Source organism: Lepus europaeus, chromosome 11, assembly GCF_033115175.1.
Source record: "Lepus europaeus isolate LE1 chromosome 11, mLepTim1.pri, whole genome shotgun sequence".
In the NCBI taxonomy this organism is placed as follows: Eukaryota; Metazoa; Chordata; class Mammalia; order Lagomorpha; family Leporidae; genus Lepus; species Lepus europaeus.
In genome coordinates this window covers 39,733,303-39,752,015 of record NC_084837.1, presented here as the reverse complement: position 1 = coordinate 39,752,015, position 18,713 = coordinate 39,733,303, and the positions used below count along the sequence as shown (strand labels likewise).

Genomic DNA, 18,713 nt, shown 5'->3' with positions numbered 1-18,713 from the left:
ATTGCAAGTCTAAGGTCTTGACTTTATTCACTCTTTCTCTTCCAAACAAGAGGCATCTTTCCCCAAGCTGTGCTATTTAGAGCTGAGGGACCCAGCCAACTCTTTCTTTCGAGGCAGTCACATAGAAGAGCGTGTATTCAAGTGGAGCAAGTTAGGTTCCACCTTTTGATAATGAATGTCAGAGAATTTTCTTTTTCTTTTTTTTTTTCCCAATGTATTTATTTATTTATCTGAAAGTCAGAGTTACAGAGAAAGAAGACACAGAAAGAGAGAGAAAGCTCTTCCATACGCTGGTTTACTCCCCAGGTGGTTTCAACAGTCAGTGCTGGGCCATACCGAAGCCAGGAGCCAGGGACTTCATCTGGGTCTCCCACGTGGCTGGCAGGGGCCCAAGTACTTGGGCCATCTTCCTCTGTTTTCCCAGGCCATTAGTAGGGAGCTGGATCAGAAATGGAGTAGCAAGAGCACGACTCAGTGCCCATGTGGGATACCAGCATCACAGGTGGTGACATCACTCCCTGTACCACAATGCTGGCTCTTAAAGAATTTTCATACCTGTTTTAAAACACCAAAGCTTTCAAATGTCCTGTCCTCTCTAGTTTCTGTCTGCTTTTGATCATTGTTTAGTACCTTCATATAGTTGGGTTTTTGTCTAGAACTGGTTATTATCTGGTAATCTAGTAAAAGCCATTTCACCATTTCTGGAAGTAGAAACCCCTTCCTCTGTTTTCCCCCATAGCATTCATCGCTTTGGATGTTTAATATAATTTATTTGTTTGTTTTGTTTTGTATGTCCTCCCACTAAGCTTCCTTAAGTCAGGTTTTTTGTTTTGTTTTGTTTTTGTCTTTCTGGTAAGTTGCTAGACATTGAATAGGTGCTCAACAGATACTTGTTAAATGAATAATTAGTCGACCTTTAGCTCTTTAAAACATCCATAAGGAGCTTGTTAATGATTAAAGATAAGCTACAAATTTTACAGCCACTGTTCCCCTGGTACACTGGCTTATCTGAGCTTCTGTTGTCCTTGGTTTACAGAATAGAGGTTTTGGCATGTCCTTGTCATCACAACTGTCATGTGGGTCAGCTTAACAGTGTAAGTGGGCTGGCTACTGATCAAGTGAAATTGCATATGAAAGTGCTTTGTGAGGTATAAAGCACTATGAGGTTATAAAATGTATCAGGATTATATGCGGTTGTATCACTAGACTAGCTTTTTCAGATTTCATTTTCAGAGAAAGAATGATTGTATTTTTAAGGGATGGATATTTTGAATGATCAAAACAGTAACAAAAGTCATCACAGTGTGTTTATAATAAAATTCTTAGTAAATTCTTATTGATGTTTTTATCTGATTTTTTTTTTTTTTAGGAACTTAAGAGATTTGAGAACTTTGTAAAATCTTGTCCTCCTTTTGATATTGTTATTGATGGCCTCAATGTTGCCAAGATGTTTCCTAAAGCTCGAGAATCTCAAGTGGTAAGTAGGAGTTTTATATTGTTATTCCACATCTCCAGAAATAGTGTACCTATTTGTAATCTTCCTTAGGGGCTCTTAGCTCCTCACTTTTTTTCTTCTAAAACTCCTAAAGTTCTTCTAAAGCTCCTAAAGTTCCCACAGTGACCAAATGCTCATCTAAAACATTTGCTGTTTTTATCTGTGACAACTAAATGTCTGTCATAGGCTGGAGGTAAGAAGTTAAGAGTGAGTAATTAAAAGGAAGACCAAGTAAGAAAGGGCCAAGTCTTCCCTTGTTTGTATAACTTCAGCTAAGTTTCTCGTGGACTTCCACTCTCTCTTTGGCATTGCTTTGCCATTTTGCTGTTGGTCACAGCTATGTATTTGAAAATTATCAACATAAATGCTCAGGAGATATTAGTCACTTGTTATTCACATTTATTTTTTCCAAACATACTGCATAAGCAGTTCTTTTTTTCCACAGGCAGCCATTTGTTTTGTCAATTGGTAAACTGTTAGATGCCCTAGTAGTTTCTAATAAAAATATCATGATTTTTCATAGTAGTAATGAGCAGTTATTTTAATTCCTATTTTATAGATTAGAAAATTGAGGCTAATTTTGTGGAGTAAATCCTTAGAAAATAGTCATAACATCAAAATTAGGTTGTAGAGCTCCTAAGGTTTCAGGCTTGTGGCCATTATCACTGGCAGTCTATGCCTGTTCATCTGTAGTTGAACTGTGTTTTTCTTAAAAATCACCACCATCATAAAAGCTTTTTTCCTCAGAGACACTTCTAGTCATTCTGGTCATTTATATTCAGAAAAGCTTATGAATACTGACAAAGAACAAGTTGGTTTACAGAAATTCCTTGTATGCCATTCATTCATGTTTGTGCCTATATTTTTGTGTTCAAGTATGCTTTTTTATTCCATTATTTAAAAAAAAACACAAAAGCAAATTGAAAATATTTTGGTTTCATAAGTATTTGAGGGAGCCTATGAGATTGTAATATTCACAAAGGCAAATCGGAGAAAGAGGAATGAAATTCTTATCAGTTACGCTTAGAAGGGCTCAGAATCACAAGGGCTTTTTCTGAGAAGTTCCCCATCTAATCTATGAGAAACAAAAATTTTTATTTTATTTTTTTACTTTCAGCTTTACACAAAACACTCAAAATCATCTTGCCAGAAATAGATAGCCCAAATTGCACTAAAAGTTTTAGGGGGAAAGAAAGATATTGAAGATGATATAGTGGACATATCCTCCAACATTATGAAAGAGAAATTCATACATTCTAGATTCTAGTGCATGATGATAAATGGTGAGGCAAAGAACAAAAGATCAACCAGCAAAGTCAAGCATTTGCTACTTTGACTCTTTTTATTAGTAGTAGTATTGTTTTTTAAAGATTTATTTATTTGAAAGGCAGAGTTGGGAGAGGAGGGGAGAGAGAGATCTTTCATCCACTGGTTCATTCCTTAAGTGGTCACAGCAGCCTGGGGCTGGGCCAAGCTGAAGCTAAGAGCCAAGAGTCTCCCACCCAGGGGCAGGGGACCAAGCACTTGGACCATACTCTGCTGCTTTCCTAAGCTCATTAGCAGGGAGCTGGATCAGAAGTGGAGCCACAACAAAAGAAAAAATTTGAATATGATGATTTAAGAAATTGTATTTTGAGGGCTGGTGCCATGGCTCAATAGGCTAATCCTCCGCCTAACCAGGTTCTAGTCCCGGTCGGGGTGCCGGATTCTGTTCTGGTTGCTCCTCTTCCAGGCCAGCTCTCTGCTATGGCCTGGGAGTGCAGTGGAGGACGGCCCAAATGCTTGGGCCCTGCACCTGCATGGGAGACCAGGAGAAGCACCTGGCTCCTGGCTTCAGATCAGCGCAGTGCGCCGGCCGTGGCGGCCATTGGAGGGTGAACCAACGGCAAAGGAAGACCTTTCTCTCTGTCTCTCTCTCTCTCACTGTCCACTCTGCCTGTCAAAAAAAAAAAAAACCAAACAAACAAACAAACAAAAAAACCCCACAGTAGTTTCCTTTGGGAGGTCAGGATAAAGTGTAAAAGAATGAAAAAAATTTCTGTTTTTCATTTTTACTTTTTGACTTTTCTTTTTTCAAGAACATATATTAAGATTTTAAATAAGCAATGTTAGGGAAAAAAAGACATTTCTTGATAAATTGTCTAAAATAACCATAATTCTCCATGCCTTGTTAGATGTACCACAATTTTGTAATCACTTTTCTGTTGTTGAACATATTAGGTTATTTTCCACTTTTCAATATGAAAAATAATACTTGGAAGAAGATCTCTATGCATATTTCTGATGATTTCTTTGGAGTAGATTCCCACGAATAGAACTTTTGAGTCAAAGGATATGGACATTTTTAAAGGTCTCACCACATATTGTCAAATTGCTTCTCAGAATGATGGTAGCAATTTGTGCTACCACCAACAGTATATAAAAGTGCCCAAAGAGAACACATTTCTTTAAGGTTGTGTATTATATGATTGATTCAGCTAGTTACATCTGTTCCATGAATCTGCTTGGTGAAAAGGGCTGTAAGGAATTTTTTAAGTCAGACATTTTTTTTTTTTAATTTGAGAACAGAGTTTAATGAAATGACTTTAGAAAGGAAATATTCTTCACTGCTTGACTGTCTTTTTTTTTTTTTGTCCCTGCCCCAACCCAATTGCCTGTAGATGTACATACATAAAGGAACGATTAGCAATTCTAGTCCCATGAGTCTTTTCCATCTTTGTATGAAGAGATTTTCAGATATTTTCTGTGGAATAATATACAAATCATGTGTACTCTTCTTATGAAGTCTGCATAATATATTATGCTTTTCCTTTGATGGTTCATTAAATATACACTGTTATTCTCTATAAGCTCATCGATGAGAAAAACAGTATTTTTTATATAAGGGGTAGCACCATGGTCATATTTCTTCCTTTTTTTATTTTTAATTTGAAAGGCATATTTGCAGAGAGGCAGAGGCAGAGAGAGAGGTCTTTCATCCACTGGTTCACTCCCCAAATGGCTACAATGGCCAAAGCTGTGCTGATCCGAAGCCAAGAGCCAGGAGCTTCTTCTAGGTCTCCAATGTGGGTGCAGGGGCCCAAGGACTTGGGCCATCTTATACTGCTTTCCCAGGCCATAGCAGAGAGCTGGATTGGAAGTTTAACAGCTGGGATTCAAACCAGCGCCCATATGGGATGCCAGCACTACAGGTAGCAGCTTTACCTGCTATGCCACAGCGCTAGCCCCAGTCATATTTCTATCTCAGAGCTTGCTGCATAAGGATGATAAAAATCATGGAACTTAAAAAATGCACAAGTTCTAATTGTGAATTTATTTTGTTTTATTAATTTTCAGATGTGTTTTAAAACTTATTTGAGAAACAGGGACAGAGATACAGAGAGAACTCCAATCCACTGTTTTACTCCCTAAATGCCCTCAGTGGTGGTGGTTGGGAGGTGGGGAGGCTGGGACCCCAGCCAGAGTCAGGAGCCTGGAATGCAATCTAGGTCTCCCATGTGGGAGAGGCAGGGACCCAATTGCTTGAGCTGCTGCCTCCTGTCTGTGTTGGCAGGAAACTGGAGTCTGGAGCCAGAGCCAGGAATTGAATCCATGCATTCTTAATTTTGAGATGCAGACATCTTAACCTGTAGGCTAAACACCCACTTCGCATGTCTTTTTATATTTTGATTTTTCTAAACTTAGAATGTATCCTTTTTTTCTCTCAAATTCCAAAGAAACCCCATTTTATTACAGAGTACACACAAAGCCCTTTCATAGGGAAAAATATTGTTCCCCTTCTCCAAGATGACTTCCGCAGTTTCTAGTTTTCTCTTCTGCCGGTACTTCCCATGTTGGTTAAAGTGTTTGCAGAGATAGCTGATGCATTTATTAAGATTGTGCAAGTTGTCAATGAACATTCAATTTCCAACCATTTTTTTTTCTTTTGGACACAATGCTGCAATTCATTTCCTTTCCAGCCTCAAAGCCATCTGGGGCCCTTGATCAGTTCTTTTGGGTGCTTTTCAAAGTTTCTGAGGATCCCGATGTCGTACACTCCGAACATGGCCCTCTTCTTGTTCCAACGATCAACTATTTTTGGGGGCTAGAGGGTGAGATTTACACAGGACAATCCAGGAACACCCAGAGAGAAGCGTCTACAGGCCAGGGGCACCCAGCCCCTTAGGGTCCTACTGACCCTCTGAGAGAGGCTCCCTGCCATTGCTGTAGTCTCTCTCCCTTAACAACACACCAAACGAGCTCAAGAATGAGGACCCAGCTCAAGAATGAGGACCCTGCACTTGCTACCAGGAAGTGTGTCCTAGAATGTGTCTTATAATTGATGTCAGTAGAAACTTCCCAGCTACTCTGTGGAGACATACTGGTGGTTGTCATATCCCATGCAAATTTAACTATAAACAGCATATGTTTATTTATCTGTCACTTTAGTTGAGTTAGTTATAATGGTAGCTCCACACAGTTTGTTTTTAAGATTTATTTTTTTGAAAGAGTTACAGGGATAGACATATATACAGAGAAAGAATCATCCATCCACTGAGTTACTCGCCATATGGCTACAATAGCCAGGGCTGGGCCATACAAAAGCCTGAAGCTTCTTCTAGGTCTCCCACATGAGTGCAGGAGCACAAGCACTTGAGTCATATTTGCTGATTTCCCAGGTGCACTAGCAGGGAGCTTTATCAGAAGTAGATGGCAGGGGTGGTGCTGTGGCGTAAAAGGTTAAGCCACCATCTGCAGTGCTGGAATCCCATATGGGTGCCAGTTTGAGTCCCAGCTGCTCCACTTCCAATCCAGCTCACTGCTAATACACCTGGGAAAGCAATGGAAGATGGCCCAAATCCTTGGGTTCCGTACCCACCTGGGAGACCTGGTAGAAGCTCCTGGCTTGTGGCTTCAGCCTGGCCCCACCCTGGCTGTTGTGGCCATTTGGGGAGTGAAACAGCAGATGGAATCTCTCTCTCTCTCTCTCTCTCTCTCTCTCTCTCTCTCTTTCTCTCTCTCTCTCTTTTTAACTCTGACTTTTAAATAAAATAAATAAGTAAAACTTTAAAAAAATGTGGAACAGGGGCCGGTGCCATGGGTAGTGGATAAAGCTGCTGTCCGTAGTGCCAGCATCCCATACGGGCACTAGATTGAACCCCAGATGCTCTACTTCCCATCCAGCTCCCTGTTAATGTCCTGGGAAAGCAGCGGAGTATGGTCCAAGTGCTTAGGACCCTGAACCCATGTGGGAGACCCAGAAGAAGCTCCTGGCTTCAGAGCAGCCCAGCTCAGGCCGTTGGGGAGTGAACCAGCAGGTAGAAGATTCTCCCTCTCTCTCTCTCTCTCTCTCTCTAACTCTGCCTTTCAGATAAATAATAAATAAATCTTGGAAAAAAAAAAAAAAAGAAGTAGAACTCAAACCAGTGATCACATGGTTGGCAGTGGCCTTACTGCCATGCAACAATGCCAGGCCCCAACTTAAACAGAAATCTTAACTCCAAATATTCACTAAAGGTTTACTGACCGTGCAGTAAAAGGCAGAGGAAATTCACACATTTCTTAGAGTAAGGTACAGAATTTTAAAGCAAGGAGAACTTGCTTGCTTGGTTTTTGCATTTTGAAAAGCTGTCTCTAGGCTGCACACCTTCCTGCCAAAAATTTCCTGTAGACATTCAAGCAGAATTGACCAGCTTCAGAATGGCATAATTCAGTGAGTGAAGAGGTAATAATAAAGGCAAAAATGCAGGTAAAACCCCAATATTTTTCAATCTGTCTTGGAGTCATACCGTTAGATCTAAAAGTGCTATGGAAGTAAAGGTGAGGAACACAGGTTCTGAGGAGAGTAGTATTTAGCATGTCACTGGGACGCGGTGGCCAAAAGTGATTCAGTAGTCTTTTTTTTTTTAAGATTTATATTTATTTGATTGAGAGATAGAGGCAGAGAGGGAGAGAGGTATTCCCTCTGCTGGTTTACTCTTTAAATGGCCGTCAGTAGCTAAAGCTGTGCCAATCCGAAGCCAGGATCCTGGAGCTTCTTCCAGGTCTCTCATGTGGGTTCAGGGGCCCAAGGACTTGGGCAAGCTTCTACTGCTTTCTCAGGCCATAGCAGATAGCTGGATCAGAAGTGGAGCAGCCAGGACTTGAACTGGTACCCATATAGGATACTGGCACTACAAATGGCGGCTTCCCCTGTTACACCATAGCTCCGGCCCCAATTCAGTAGTCTTTAACTAACATATGAGAGTTTATATTTAAATGTAAGTTATGATTCCAAAAAAAAAGATTATGGTGAGAAACTGTGTAGATTAATGTGTGATTTTGTTGGCTACTGAAATACGATTTTTTTTTTGCTTAAAAGTTATTTATTAGTAAATTATGATTTATCTTACAGTTTCTGGTATCTTAATGGTGAGAGAGTACAATTACAGGACGTACTGAATGGAACTGGAGACTGTAAAGTCTCTGACTAGATCTCACTTTTGGTATAATATAGCATCATGACCAAGTCCTGTCTTAATTCTTCAGGGTTTGCATTTTTCTTTTTCATTTTATTGAGACAAAATTCGTGTGCCATAGTATTCATTCTTTTAGAATATACAGTTTAGTAGTTTTTAGTGGGTTCACAAACTTTTGCAACTATCACAAGTATAATTCCAAAACGTTTTTATCAGCACTTATTATCATCTTTTTTATTATGTCTATGCTACTGGATGTGAAGTGATATCTTCTCATTTTGATTTGCATTTCCTAACATTTCAACATGTTGAATATACTTTTTTAAAAAAAGATTTATTTATTTGAAAGGCACATTTGGTTCACTCCCCAAATGGCCACAACAGCCAGAGCTGGGTGGTTCTGAAGCCAGGAGCCAGGAGCTTCTTCCGGGTCTCCCACGTGGGTGCAGGGGCCCAAGGATTTGGGCCATCATCTACTGTTTTCCCAGGCCACAGCAGAGAGCTGGATCAGAAGTGGAGCAGCCAGATCTCAAACCAGTGCCCGTATGGGATGCCGGCACTGCAGGTGGTGACTTTACTCACTACGCCATGCCACCGGCCCCCAAATATGTTTTAATATGTTCATTGGCCATTTGTATATCCTCTTTGGAAAAATGTCTGTTTAAAGCCTTTGTGCATTTTAGGGAGGTTGTCTTTTTACTGTTAAGTTGTAGTTACTTCTATTTATTTATTTTTCAATGGTTCTAATTTTGTTTATCAGAGTATTTCTTAAAATTATGTGACAATAGAAACTTTCTGACTCAGTAAAAACTTTTGAATTACCGTTCTAAGGGATCTACTTGTGGAAATGCAGACCTAGAGATTTAGAAAGTAGCACCCAAGAAACTACTCTAGCATGCTATTTCTTTCTTTCTTTCTTTTCTTTTCTTTTTTTTTTTTTTTTTTTTGAAGATTTATTTCTTTTTTGAAAGTGGAGTTAGAGAGAGAGAGATCTTCCATTTGCTGGTTCACTCCCAAATGGCTGCAACAGCTAGGGTTGGCCAGGCTGAAGCTGGGAGCTTCTTCTGGGTCTCTTATTTGGGCGCTGGGGTCCAAGCACTTAAGCCATCTTCTGCTGCTTTCCCAGGCACATTAGCAGGGAGCTGGATCAGAAATGGGACAGCCGGGACTCAAACTAGTGCCCATAATGGATGCCAGCACTGCAGGCTGCAGCTTAACCCACTATGCCACAGCACCAGTCCCCTCTAGTATGCTATTAATGTGTCCATACTTGTCTGTCCCTGTTGTATTGTGAATAGGCTAAGAAATGCTGGGGAAAGAGTTCTGCTTATTATAGATTTGAGTAAACCTAACACTGTCCTGCGGTAGCAAGGCCATGACCAAAGACATGTCTTTGTGAGTGTTGGAGAGACAGTGGCCCTGCTCACCTGTAATTCCCATTTGGGCTGTGGACCGGCTAGTCCAGGTACTTTGAGAACAGCAACTATCTTTTTTTTTTTCTTCTAAGATTTATTTATTTATTTGAAAGACAGAGTTACAGAGAGCAGAGACAGTGCTGGCCCCCAGCAACTATCTTTTATACTTGATTTTTTTATCCTTACAGCACCTAGTTACATGAATTACTAGTTGTTTGGTGAACATGGGGGAAAAGCTAGGAATGAGGAAGAAGAAGAAATCAGTTAGACTCTGTCCACGTGAAAGTATTAAGCTATGAGCTGGTCATTCATTGATGAGCTCCATTGCTTTCCTCATGTAGTTTTAGAATCTAATAGGAAGAGAGATGTTAATAGAAATTATACAAATTTTTAAATACAAACTGTAGTGCATATTATAAAGAAATATGGTAGTATCATGGGCACATCTGATGTGGTACCCTTACCCCATACATCCTCAGGATGAGAGATGCCTTCTCTGAGCCAATGATGAGCTGAAAGGCAACATGAAGGATGAGGATGGGAGGTTGGATGGAGGCGAATTTAGACAGAGAATGAAACTGAGCCATAAAATTAGTGAGGGCAGGGCTTACAAGGCTGGGACAGAAGGCAAGGACCTCATTACTCAGGGCTTTGAATGGCAGGTTATGAAATTTAATCATGGGCTAAAAGCCATGAAAGGCACTTGAAAGTTTTAATCAGGGAAATAATATGATCAAATGTGCAGTTTAAATGGATCCTCAATGTTCCTGAATTAGTGTGGAAAAAGAACTAGAGAAGATGCTCAAAGACCATTTGCGATTGTTGAAGGAGTTTTTGTGAAAGAAGCTATGAATTGAGGTGTGAGGTGGCAGTGCAGAGAGAGATAGCACCAGAGAAGGGGTGGGCCCTACAGTATCCAGGAAGCTCAGGTTCCTAGCCAGTAAAATGGATTCAGGGTGATGTCATCCATTGAGATGGAGACTGGAAGACATGGTTAAAGGGAAGATCACAAGCTGGTTTTAACATTCTGTGGTGACCACTTGGAAGTGCTGAGTTGATAGTGAATACATGCATCTAGATTTAGACTAGGAGGTCTGGGTTAGGCACTGACAAGAATTAGTGGCTTATTGATGGTAACAGTTTCTTTTATATCATCTCAATAGTAGACTTGAATCAGATTGTGATTTGCAAATATTTTCTCCCATTCTCTGGATTGTCTTTTTTTGTTTTTTAATATTTATTTATTTGAAAGAGTTACACAGAGAGAGGGAGAGATAGAGGGATGGAAATCTTCCATCTGCTGGTTCATTCCCCAGTTGGCCGGCAACAGCCAGGGCTGGGTCAGGCCAAAGCTGGGAGCCAGGAGCTTCTTCTAATCTACCACATAGATACAGGGGTCCAAATGCTTGGGCCATCTTCTACTGCTTTTCCCAAATCATTAGTAGGGAGCTGGATCAAAAGTGGAGAAGCTGGGACTTGAACTGGCACCCAAATGGGATGCCGCCATCAGAGGCAATGGCTTAACCTTTTATGCCGCAGCGCTGGCCCCATGTCTTCAGTTTCTTTATGTTATCTTTTTAAGCAGAAATTTTTTTAATTTTGATGAAGTCCAACTTCCTTTTTGATTTGTGTTGTATCTAAAAAGTTATTGTCTACATCAGGAAGATTAACACGTTTTCTTATAAGTTTTATAGTTTTAGTTCTTTTTGTTTGTTTAAGAGATAGGTAGGTAGATAGAGTTCCCATCTGCTGGTTTACTCCTCAAATGCCCACAGTGACCAGGGCTGGGCCAAGCCAGATTTGGGAGCTGGGAACTCAATCCAGGTGTCCTGTGTGGGTGACAGGAGGCTGATTTGAAGCATCATCACTGTCTGCCAAGGTCGGCTTTAGCAGGAAGCTGGAGTCAGGAGCTAGAGACAGATATCAAACCCAGGGACTTGGATATGGGATGTGGGCATCTTAACCACTAGGCCAAATGTGCGTCCTAATTTTTGTTCTTAACATTTATAGGATCTGCATTTTTAGAGAAACAATCCAATCTTGAGTAAATGATAAACCAACATAATCTGGAGTACAATGAAATCAGTGGGCACTATCCTTAGCCCTTTCTAAATCATTTATTTAACCTTCTGTAACTCTGGACAGTTTAAACTTGCTACTTACAACTATAAAGTGTATCCTGTTTTAAAATATATGTTTCATTTCAGACTTTCAGCAGAAGTAATATTCTAGGGTTTTTGGTTTTAAGAGAGAGAAGGGTTCTGAATGGCAGATCAATTATATAGTCCTCGGTTTGAGAACAATTAGAACATTTTGGCAGGAAATTACAATGTTGATTCAGTTGCTATTTATTGAGCACCTCATCCATTCCAGATACTGTTCTAAGTTCTGAGGATATTATTATAAGATAATAACAGGAATGCTAGGAACAAGGTTAAGCTAATAGTTAACATTCTCTCAATAAGAGATGCATATTATATGTCTTGTTTAATAGCAGTGATTCTTGTGTTCATGTTTGACTTTAAAGATTTACTTGAAATGTCAAAAAGGAGAATAATATTTATCCAAAATATATGGGATAAGAATTTTTTAAAATTTGGTTTGTAAAAATAGTTTGACACATGGCGCCACCGTAGCTCAATAGGCTAATCCTCCACCTATGGTGCCAGCACACCTGGTTCTAGTCCCGATCGGGGCGCTGGATTCTGTCCTGGTTGCCCCTCTTCGAGGCTAGTCCTTTGCTGTGGCCTGGGAGTGCAGTGGAGGATGGCCCAAGTCCTTGGGCCCTGCACCCCATGGGAGACCAGGAGAAGTTCCTGGCTCCTGCCTTCGGATCAGCATGGTGTGCCAGCCGCAGCGGCCATTGCGGGGTGAACCAACAGAAAAGGAAGACCTTTCTCTCTGTCTGTCTCTCTCTCACTGTCCACTCTGCCTGTCAAAAAAAAAAAATAGTTTGACAGCATTCAAGTTTCCAAAATATGTTGACGTTTTGAAGAAAATGTAGATACATTAAAAAGTGTCAACTATGGGTCTTTTTATACCACTTGAGTCAGCTGTGGCTTGAGCTAAGTTTCCTGTCATTGCCTGCTATGAGATGCATTGTTCTAGATTTTCTTGGATTGGATTTTTTCTAACATTTTTAAAGATTTATTTATTTATTTGAAAGGCAGAGTTACAGAGAGGCAGAGAGACAAAGAGAGAAGTCGTCCACCCGCTGGTTCACTCCCCAGATGGGCACAACGGCTGGAGCTGGGCCGATCTGAAGCCAGGAACAAGGCACTTCCTCTAGGACTCCCACACAGGTGCAGGGGCCCAAGGATTTGGGCCATCTTCTACTGTTTTCCCAGGCCACAGCAGAGAGCTGGATTGGAAGTGGAGCAGCCAGGACTCGAACCAGCGCCTATCTGGGATGCGAAGGCTGCAGGCTGCAGGCTGCAGGCAGCGGCCTCATCCACTATACCGCAGTGCCAGCTCCCTTTCTAACCTTTTAAAAATTTTTTTAATGTAATTTTAAGAGTCATTTTAGGTTCTTTTCTTTTTTTTTATTTTGAAAAGACATCTCCCAACAACATATTGCAACTACTTCTGAGGAAAAGCCTTATTTAGGGAAATAAAGGTAGAAATTAAATTGTATTTTTTTAAGCTGAGTGGATAATTAGGACACTATCCACTGAATTTTTCATACCAAAAACCAGGGATTCTTTTATTCTCTAGTTTCAAATGCAGTTGACTGATAAGTTTTTTTGGGTTATTATCTAGTTGCTGCTTTTTCTTAAAAAAAAAAAAAAGATTTACTTATTTGAAAGACAGAGTTAGAGAGAAGTAGAGACAGAAAGAAAGAGAGAGGTCTTCCATCCACTGGTTCACTCCCCAAATGACCACAATGGCTGGAGCTAAGCTGATCTGAAGCCAGGAGCCAGGAGCTTCTTCTGGGTTACCCACATGGGTGTAGGGGCCCAAGGACTTGGGCTATGCTCTTCTGCTTTCTCAGGCTATAACAAAGAACTGGATCAGAAGTGGAGCAGCCGAGACTCAAACTAGCATGCATATGGGATGCTGGCATTGCAGGCTTCGGCTTTAATTCACTGCGCCACAGTGTCAGCAGTTACTTTTTTTTTTTTTTTTTTTTTTACAGATAGAGAGAGAGAGACAGAGAGAAAGGTCTTCCTTCTGTTGGTTCACCCCCAAATGGCTGCTACGGCCGGAGCTACGCCGATCTGAAGCCAGGAGCCAGGTGCTTCCTCCTGGTCTCCCATGCAGGTGCAGGGGCCCAGGCACTTGGGCCATCCTCCACTGCCCTCCCAGGCCACAGCAGAGAGCTGACTGGAAGAGGAGCAACCGGGACAAGAACCCAGCAGCCATATGGGATGCCGGTGCTGCAGGCGGAGGATCAACCCAGTGAGCCACGGTGCCAGCCCAGCAGTTACTTCTTTATTTCTCCACTAGTATCATCTCTCACCAAAACCCTTAAATGGTCTCCTTGCTTTTTCACCCTTGCTTCTATAATCTCCCATTCTACTTAGAATAAAACTCAAGTTCTGTTTTAAGATTTATTTATTTATTATTTGAAAGTCACAATTACAGAGGGAGAGGGAGAGAGATCTTCCATCTGCTGGTTAATTTCGCAAATGGCCACAACGGCCAGGACTGGGCCAGGCAGAAACTAGGAGCCAAGAGCCTCATCTACTTCTCCCATTTAGGTGGCAGGGGCCCAAACACTTGGGCCATCTTCTGCTGGTTTTCCCAGGCCATTAGCATGGAACTGGATTGGAAATGACACAGCCGGGACATGAACCAGAGCCCATATGGGATGCCAATGTTGCGGGCAGCAGCTTTACCCATTATGCCATAACACTGGCCCCAAAATCTAAGTTCTTATCTTGGTTATGGTACTTCTCATCATCTGGACTTTACCTTTTTTTTTTTATCATCTATATTTTTTTCTTTGATTTTCACCTAAGTATAGGGACATTAGAATTTTTCCTCAAACATACTAAACTTATTCATGCCTCAAGAACTTTGTACTAACTATCCCTTCAACCTTTAATGTTCTTCCTTCTTCAAATGATTGGATTGTTATCAGCACCTCTGCAGATGTCCCCTGATTAAAAGTACCCATGCTTTGCTTACCCACCTCTGACTGCATTTTCCATTACAGCAGTCTTATTTACTTTGATGATGGATTAAAAATGGCCACGAATTCTTGCAGTTCCTCTTATTGGAAGATGAAGTCTTTTCCAATCTCTTGAATTTGGCCTTGCTTTTTTTTTTTTTTTTTTTTTTTTAAGATTTATTTGAAAGTCAGAGTTAGAGAAGGAGAGGCAGAGAGAGATCTTCCATCCGCTGTTTCACTCCCCCAATTGGCTGCAATGACCAGAGCTACGCTGATCCAAAGCCAGGAGCCAGGAGCCAGGAGCTTCTTCTGGGTCTCCGACGTGGGTGCAGAGGCCCAAGCACTTGGGCTGTCTTCTACTGCTTTCCTAGGCTATAGCAGAGAGCTGGATTGGAAGTGGAGCAGCCAGGTCTCGAACCAGTGCCATATAGGATGCTGGCACTGCAGGCAGCGGCTTTACCCACTACACCACATCACTGGCCCCTGGCCTTGCTTTCTTTATGCCTACTTTGACCAGGTGAATGTGACTTTGACATTGTGGGACTTCCAACGAAGCACTTAATAGGCCTCACATCTTATATTATCACTCTATAAGAGGTACCACCATGTGAATAAGCCCAGGATAGTTTTCTTCAGGATGAAATGTGACACAGAAACAGACTGACTGACCAACTAGCCATCCTAGCTGAGACCCCAGACTTTTTTTGTAAAGTAACTGAATATAAGGTCATTTGGGACCAGATGACTTTTAAGCAACCTGCTGACTGTGAATACTTGAGTGAACCCAGCCAGTACCATCTGGGGAGTAGAGCTGCCCAGCGGAGTACAACCAGAATTGCAACCTACATTTAGTAAGAAAATAAATGGTTATTTTAATCCAAGTTTTGGAGTGGTTTGTTAGACAGCAGGTGTTTGACACAGTTGTTAAGGTGCATGTATTCCATATCAGACTACCTGGGTTTGAGTCCTGGCTTCACTGCCCATTCTAGCTTCCTACTACATTGCACACTGGGAGACAGCAGATTATGGCTCAGATACTTGGATACTTGTCCCCCACATAGGCTACTTGGATTAAGTTCCTGCTTTCTGGCTTTGGCCTGGTCCAGCCGCAGCTGTTGAGAGCATTTGAGGAGAAAACTAGCAAATGGGAGATGTCTCTTTCCTTCTCTAACCTTCCCTTTCTCTCCCTACCCCTACCTTAAAACTATATGAGTTTTAAACAAGATCAAGTGATTTCTAAACAAAAGTTTAAGTTAAAAAATGAAACACTATGCCGGCGCTGTGGCTCACTTGGCTAATCCTCCGCCTGTGGTGCTGGCACCCCAGGTTCTAGTCCCGGTTGCTCCTCTTCCAGTCCAGCTCTCTGCTGTGGCCCGGGAGGGCAGCGGAGGATGGCCCAAGTGCTTGGGTCCCTGCACCTGCATGGGAGACCAGGAGGAAGCACCCAGCTCCTGGCTTCGGATCAGCGCGGTGCCGGCCGTAGCGGCCGTTAGAGAGCAGTGAACCAACGGAAGGAAGACCTTTCTGTCTCTCTCTCACTGTCGATAACTCTCTCTCTGTCTCTCTCTCTCACTGTCTAACTCTGCCTGTCAAAAAAAAAAAAAAAAAAACTAATTAAATTTTTTGTAGTACTTAGTTTCTTTAGTTACTTTTATTTTCATCGTTTACTTTGTCATTCTTCACAAGAAAGTAAATGCCCTGATTGAAGACATTGTATGTCTTTCTCACTGTTAAATCCTCAGCTGAGAGCAAAGGGCCTTGTGCTTGAGTGCTTACCATATATCTGATGTATTAATGAAAGAATGGACAAATGGCATGCAGCAAATTATGTAAACTGTTGGAGATAATATCTGCTCCTCAAGCTTAGCTATGAACGATTCTTTGAGTTTTACTCTTGATAACTTACTTCACTTGCTAGCTTATGACCTTAGCTAAGTTACTTAACCCCCTGGTGTCTTATATCTAAAAATTAAATGAACTAATCATTGAAAAGCACTTATTACTTAGTACAGTTATTACCATGGTCCTAACTTTTTTAGAAACAAAAGCATGGCAGTTTGTTTTTTGTTTTTTGTTGTTTTTTTTTTTATCAAAAATCTCTAATGATTAGGACTTTAAGCTTTATGATGTCTTGTTTGTCACCATTGTCAAGTCAGCCCAGTGGTTAGAAATGAGCTTCAGAATGCCAATGCAAACTGTCTGCCTCAATTCTTTTTTTCGTATCAAGTTCCTTTACCCTGTAGTTTTGTGGAGTTTTTAAAGATTGATTTTTTTATTTAAAAGGCAGAGTGGCAGAAAGCTTCCATCCACTGGTTCACTCCCCAAGAGGCTGCAACATTTGGGTCTGGGTCAGGCTGAAACCAGGAGCCAGGAACTCTATCCGGGTCTCCCACATGGGTGGTAGGACCCCCAAGTACTTGGGCCATCCTCCTCTGCTTTCCCAGTTGCATTTGCAGGGAGCTAGGATAGAAATGGAGCAGCGGGAGTTGAACTCTGATATGACATACTGGTGTCACAAGTGGCAGCCTAACCCACTATGCCACAATGGTAGCCTGTTCACTGTATTTTTATGTAGATAGAACTGATACCTTTGTTCATCATTTTTCTTAGAATCATCATAAATCTAAGTCTCCATGACTCATTCTTTACACATACTATCACAACTTTCATTTTAAGAAATGAGTTTTTCTTTTTGATACCAATTCATCATTAATAATTGATGATGTGAGGTCACCACGAGGGAACAGGGACAGCATGCTAACTTTTGACTTAGAAAACAGAAAGATATAAAGTGGAAAGTTTCTTATGCTGCATTTTCTATCTTATTATCTCCCCTACGCCACACCCCTACTGGCAATTCAGTTGTAAAGCTTTTGTTCCATGTTCCTTTTGCAGCTTGCGTTTTGGATTTTCAGTGTTTATAAGCTCCTCTAATAAAGGGTGGACTGGAGGGAAAAAAGTACATCATTTTAGCTAATCTTGCTAGCTGTTCAAAACTCTGCTCCCTATTTCTGTAGATAACTGAGAATTGGTTAAAATGGCTCCAGCAGAATGAAAATGTATAATGTAATTTAGAAGAATTATGGTCAGACATCAGCGCTGAATGCTTTCATTCTTGCAGCATGCTTGGGGCATTGAATAGAAAGTAGTTTGGTGGAAACACTGCAGAATTTGTTTTGATTGCCATCTCTTAGTTGGTTTTACTATAGTGAGAGAAAAATGGAGGCAAGAGTATTAGCCATTAAAGGTCATTTGGGAGAACGTTTACTTGGCAGTGAGTTCTCATTTTCTTCCTGCTTCTCCAGTTATTTTATTTCTCCCTATTGATTTACATAACCTCTTGTAAATATTTCAATGCCATAAAACACCTAAGATACAACAAATGTTGCTCAGTGTTTTTGTGTATATCTAATTCTGAGCGTGTTTTTTGTCAGAATTGTAGGAATGTTGTGAAGTTGGTCACCAGCTATGTTTGAAATTATGTTTCAATAATGTTAAAGTAGCAAGGAAATTCATAACTACTTTATCATGTTTATAATAGTAAATTTTAGATTAAATATTGAAGTGGAATTTTTATTATACCCCCTTAAATTTTAAATACTCTTCTCCATATAATTGCTTCATTACTTAAGGGTATTGCTTAATGGCAGAATTTAGAGGAAAAATGTCTTGTTCCTATGTCCTAAAACTTGGGTGTCACACTGTAGCTTTTGCCTTCAAGCAGTATACTTCAAGCAGTATGTCTGCTCTGAGAAAGTGTTTGGTAAGGTTTTGTTTTGTTCTTTTGATACTGAAATCTAGAGTAACAATCTTACCATTTTCTCCAAGTGTACTTTCATCTTGAATTTTGTTCATTGGTAGTAATTGGAAATAACTTTTATATGTTTATTTTTAAAGATTTATTTACGTATTTTGAAAGGCAGGGCTACAGAGAGAGAAGTAAGGACAGAGAGAAAGAGAGGTTTTCCATCTGCTGGTTCACTCCCAAAATGGCCGAAGCCAGGAGCCAAAAGCTTCATCTGAGTCTCCCACATGGATGCAGAGGAGCCCTCTTCCTCTGTTTTTCCAGGTGTATCAGCAGGGAGCTTCATCTAAAGTAGATCATCTAGAACACGAACTGTGGCCATCTGGGATGCTGGCTTCACAGATAGGTGGCTTAACCCGCTACGCCACAATGCCAGCTCCTGGAAGTAACTTTTAAGCATTTTCTTAATTTTGATCAGACAGTTAACAGTAGCTCTTTTTCCAATGGA

General features: G+C 40.9%; 1 protein-coding gene across 3 annotated transcripts in view; it reads left to right on the top strand.

Moving 5' to 3' along the window:
• PRORP (protein only RNase P catalytic subunit) overlaps positions 1 to 18,713 on the top strand; it is a 160,137-nt gene that overhangs the window by 45,228 nt on the left and 96,196 nt on the right. For 2 of the 3 annotated variants that reach the window (XM_062205265.1, XM_062205264.1), the window contains exon 5: positions 1,370 to 1,477. In XM_062205265.1, the coding sequence (XP_062061249.1) occupies positions 1,370 to 1,477 (108 nt within the window). Of the gene's footprint in view, positions 1 to 1,369; positions 1,478 to 13,482; positions 13,878 to 18,713 lie in introns of those variants that run through there. The other variant, XM_062205266.1, reaches the window with a different exon arrangement.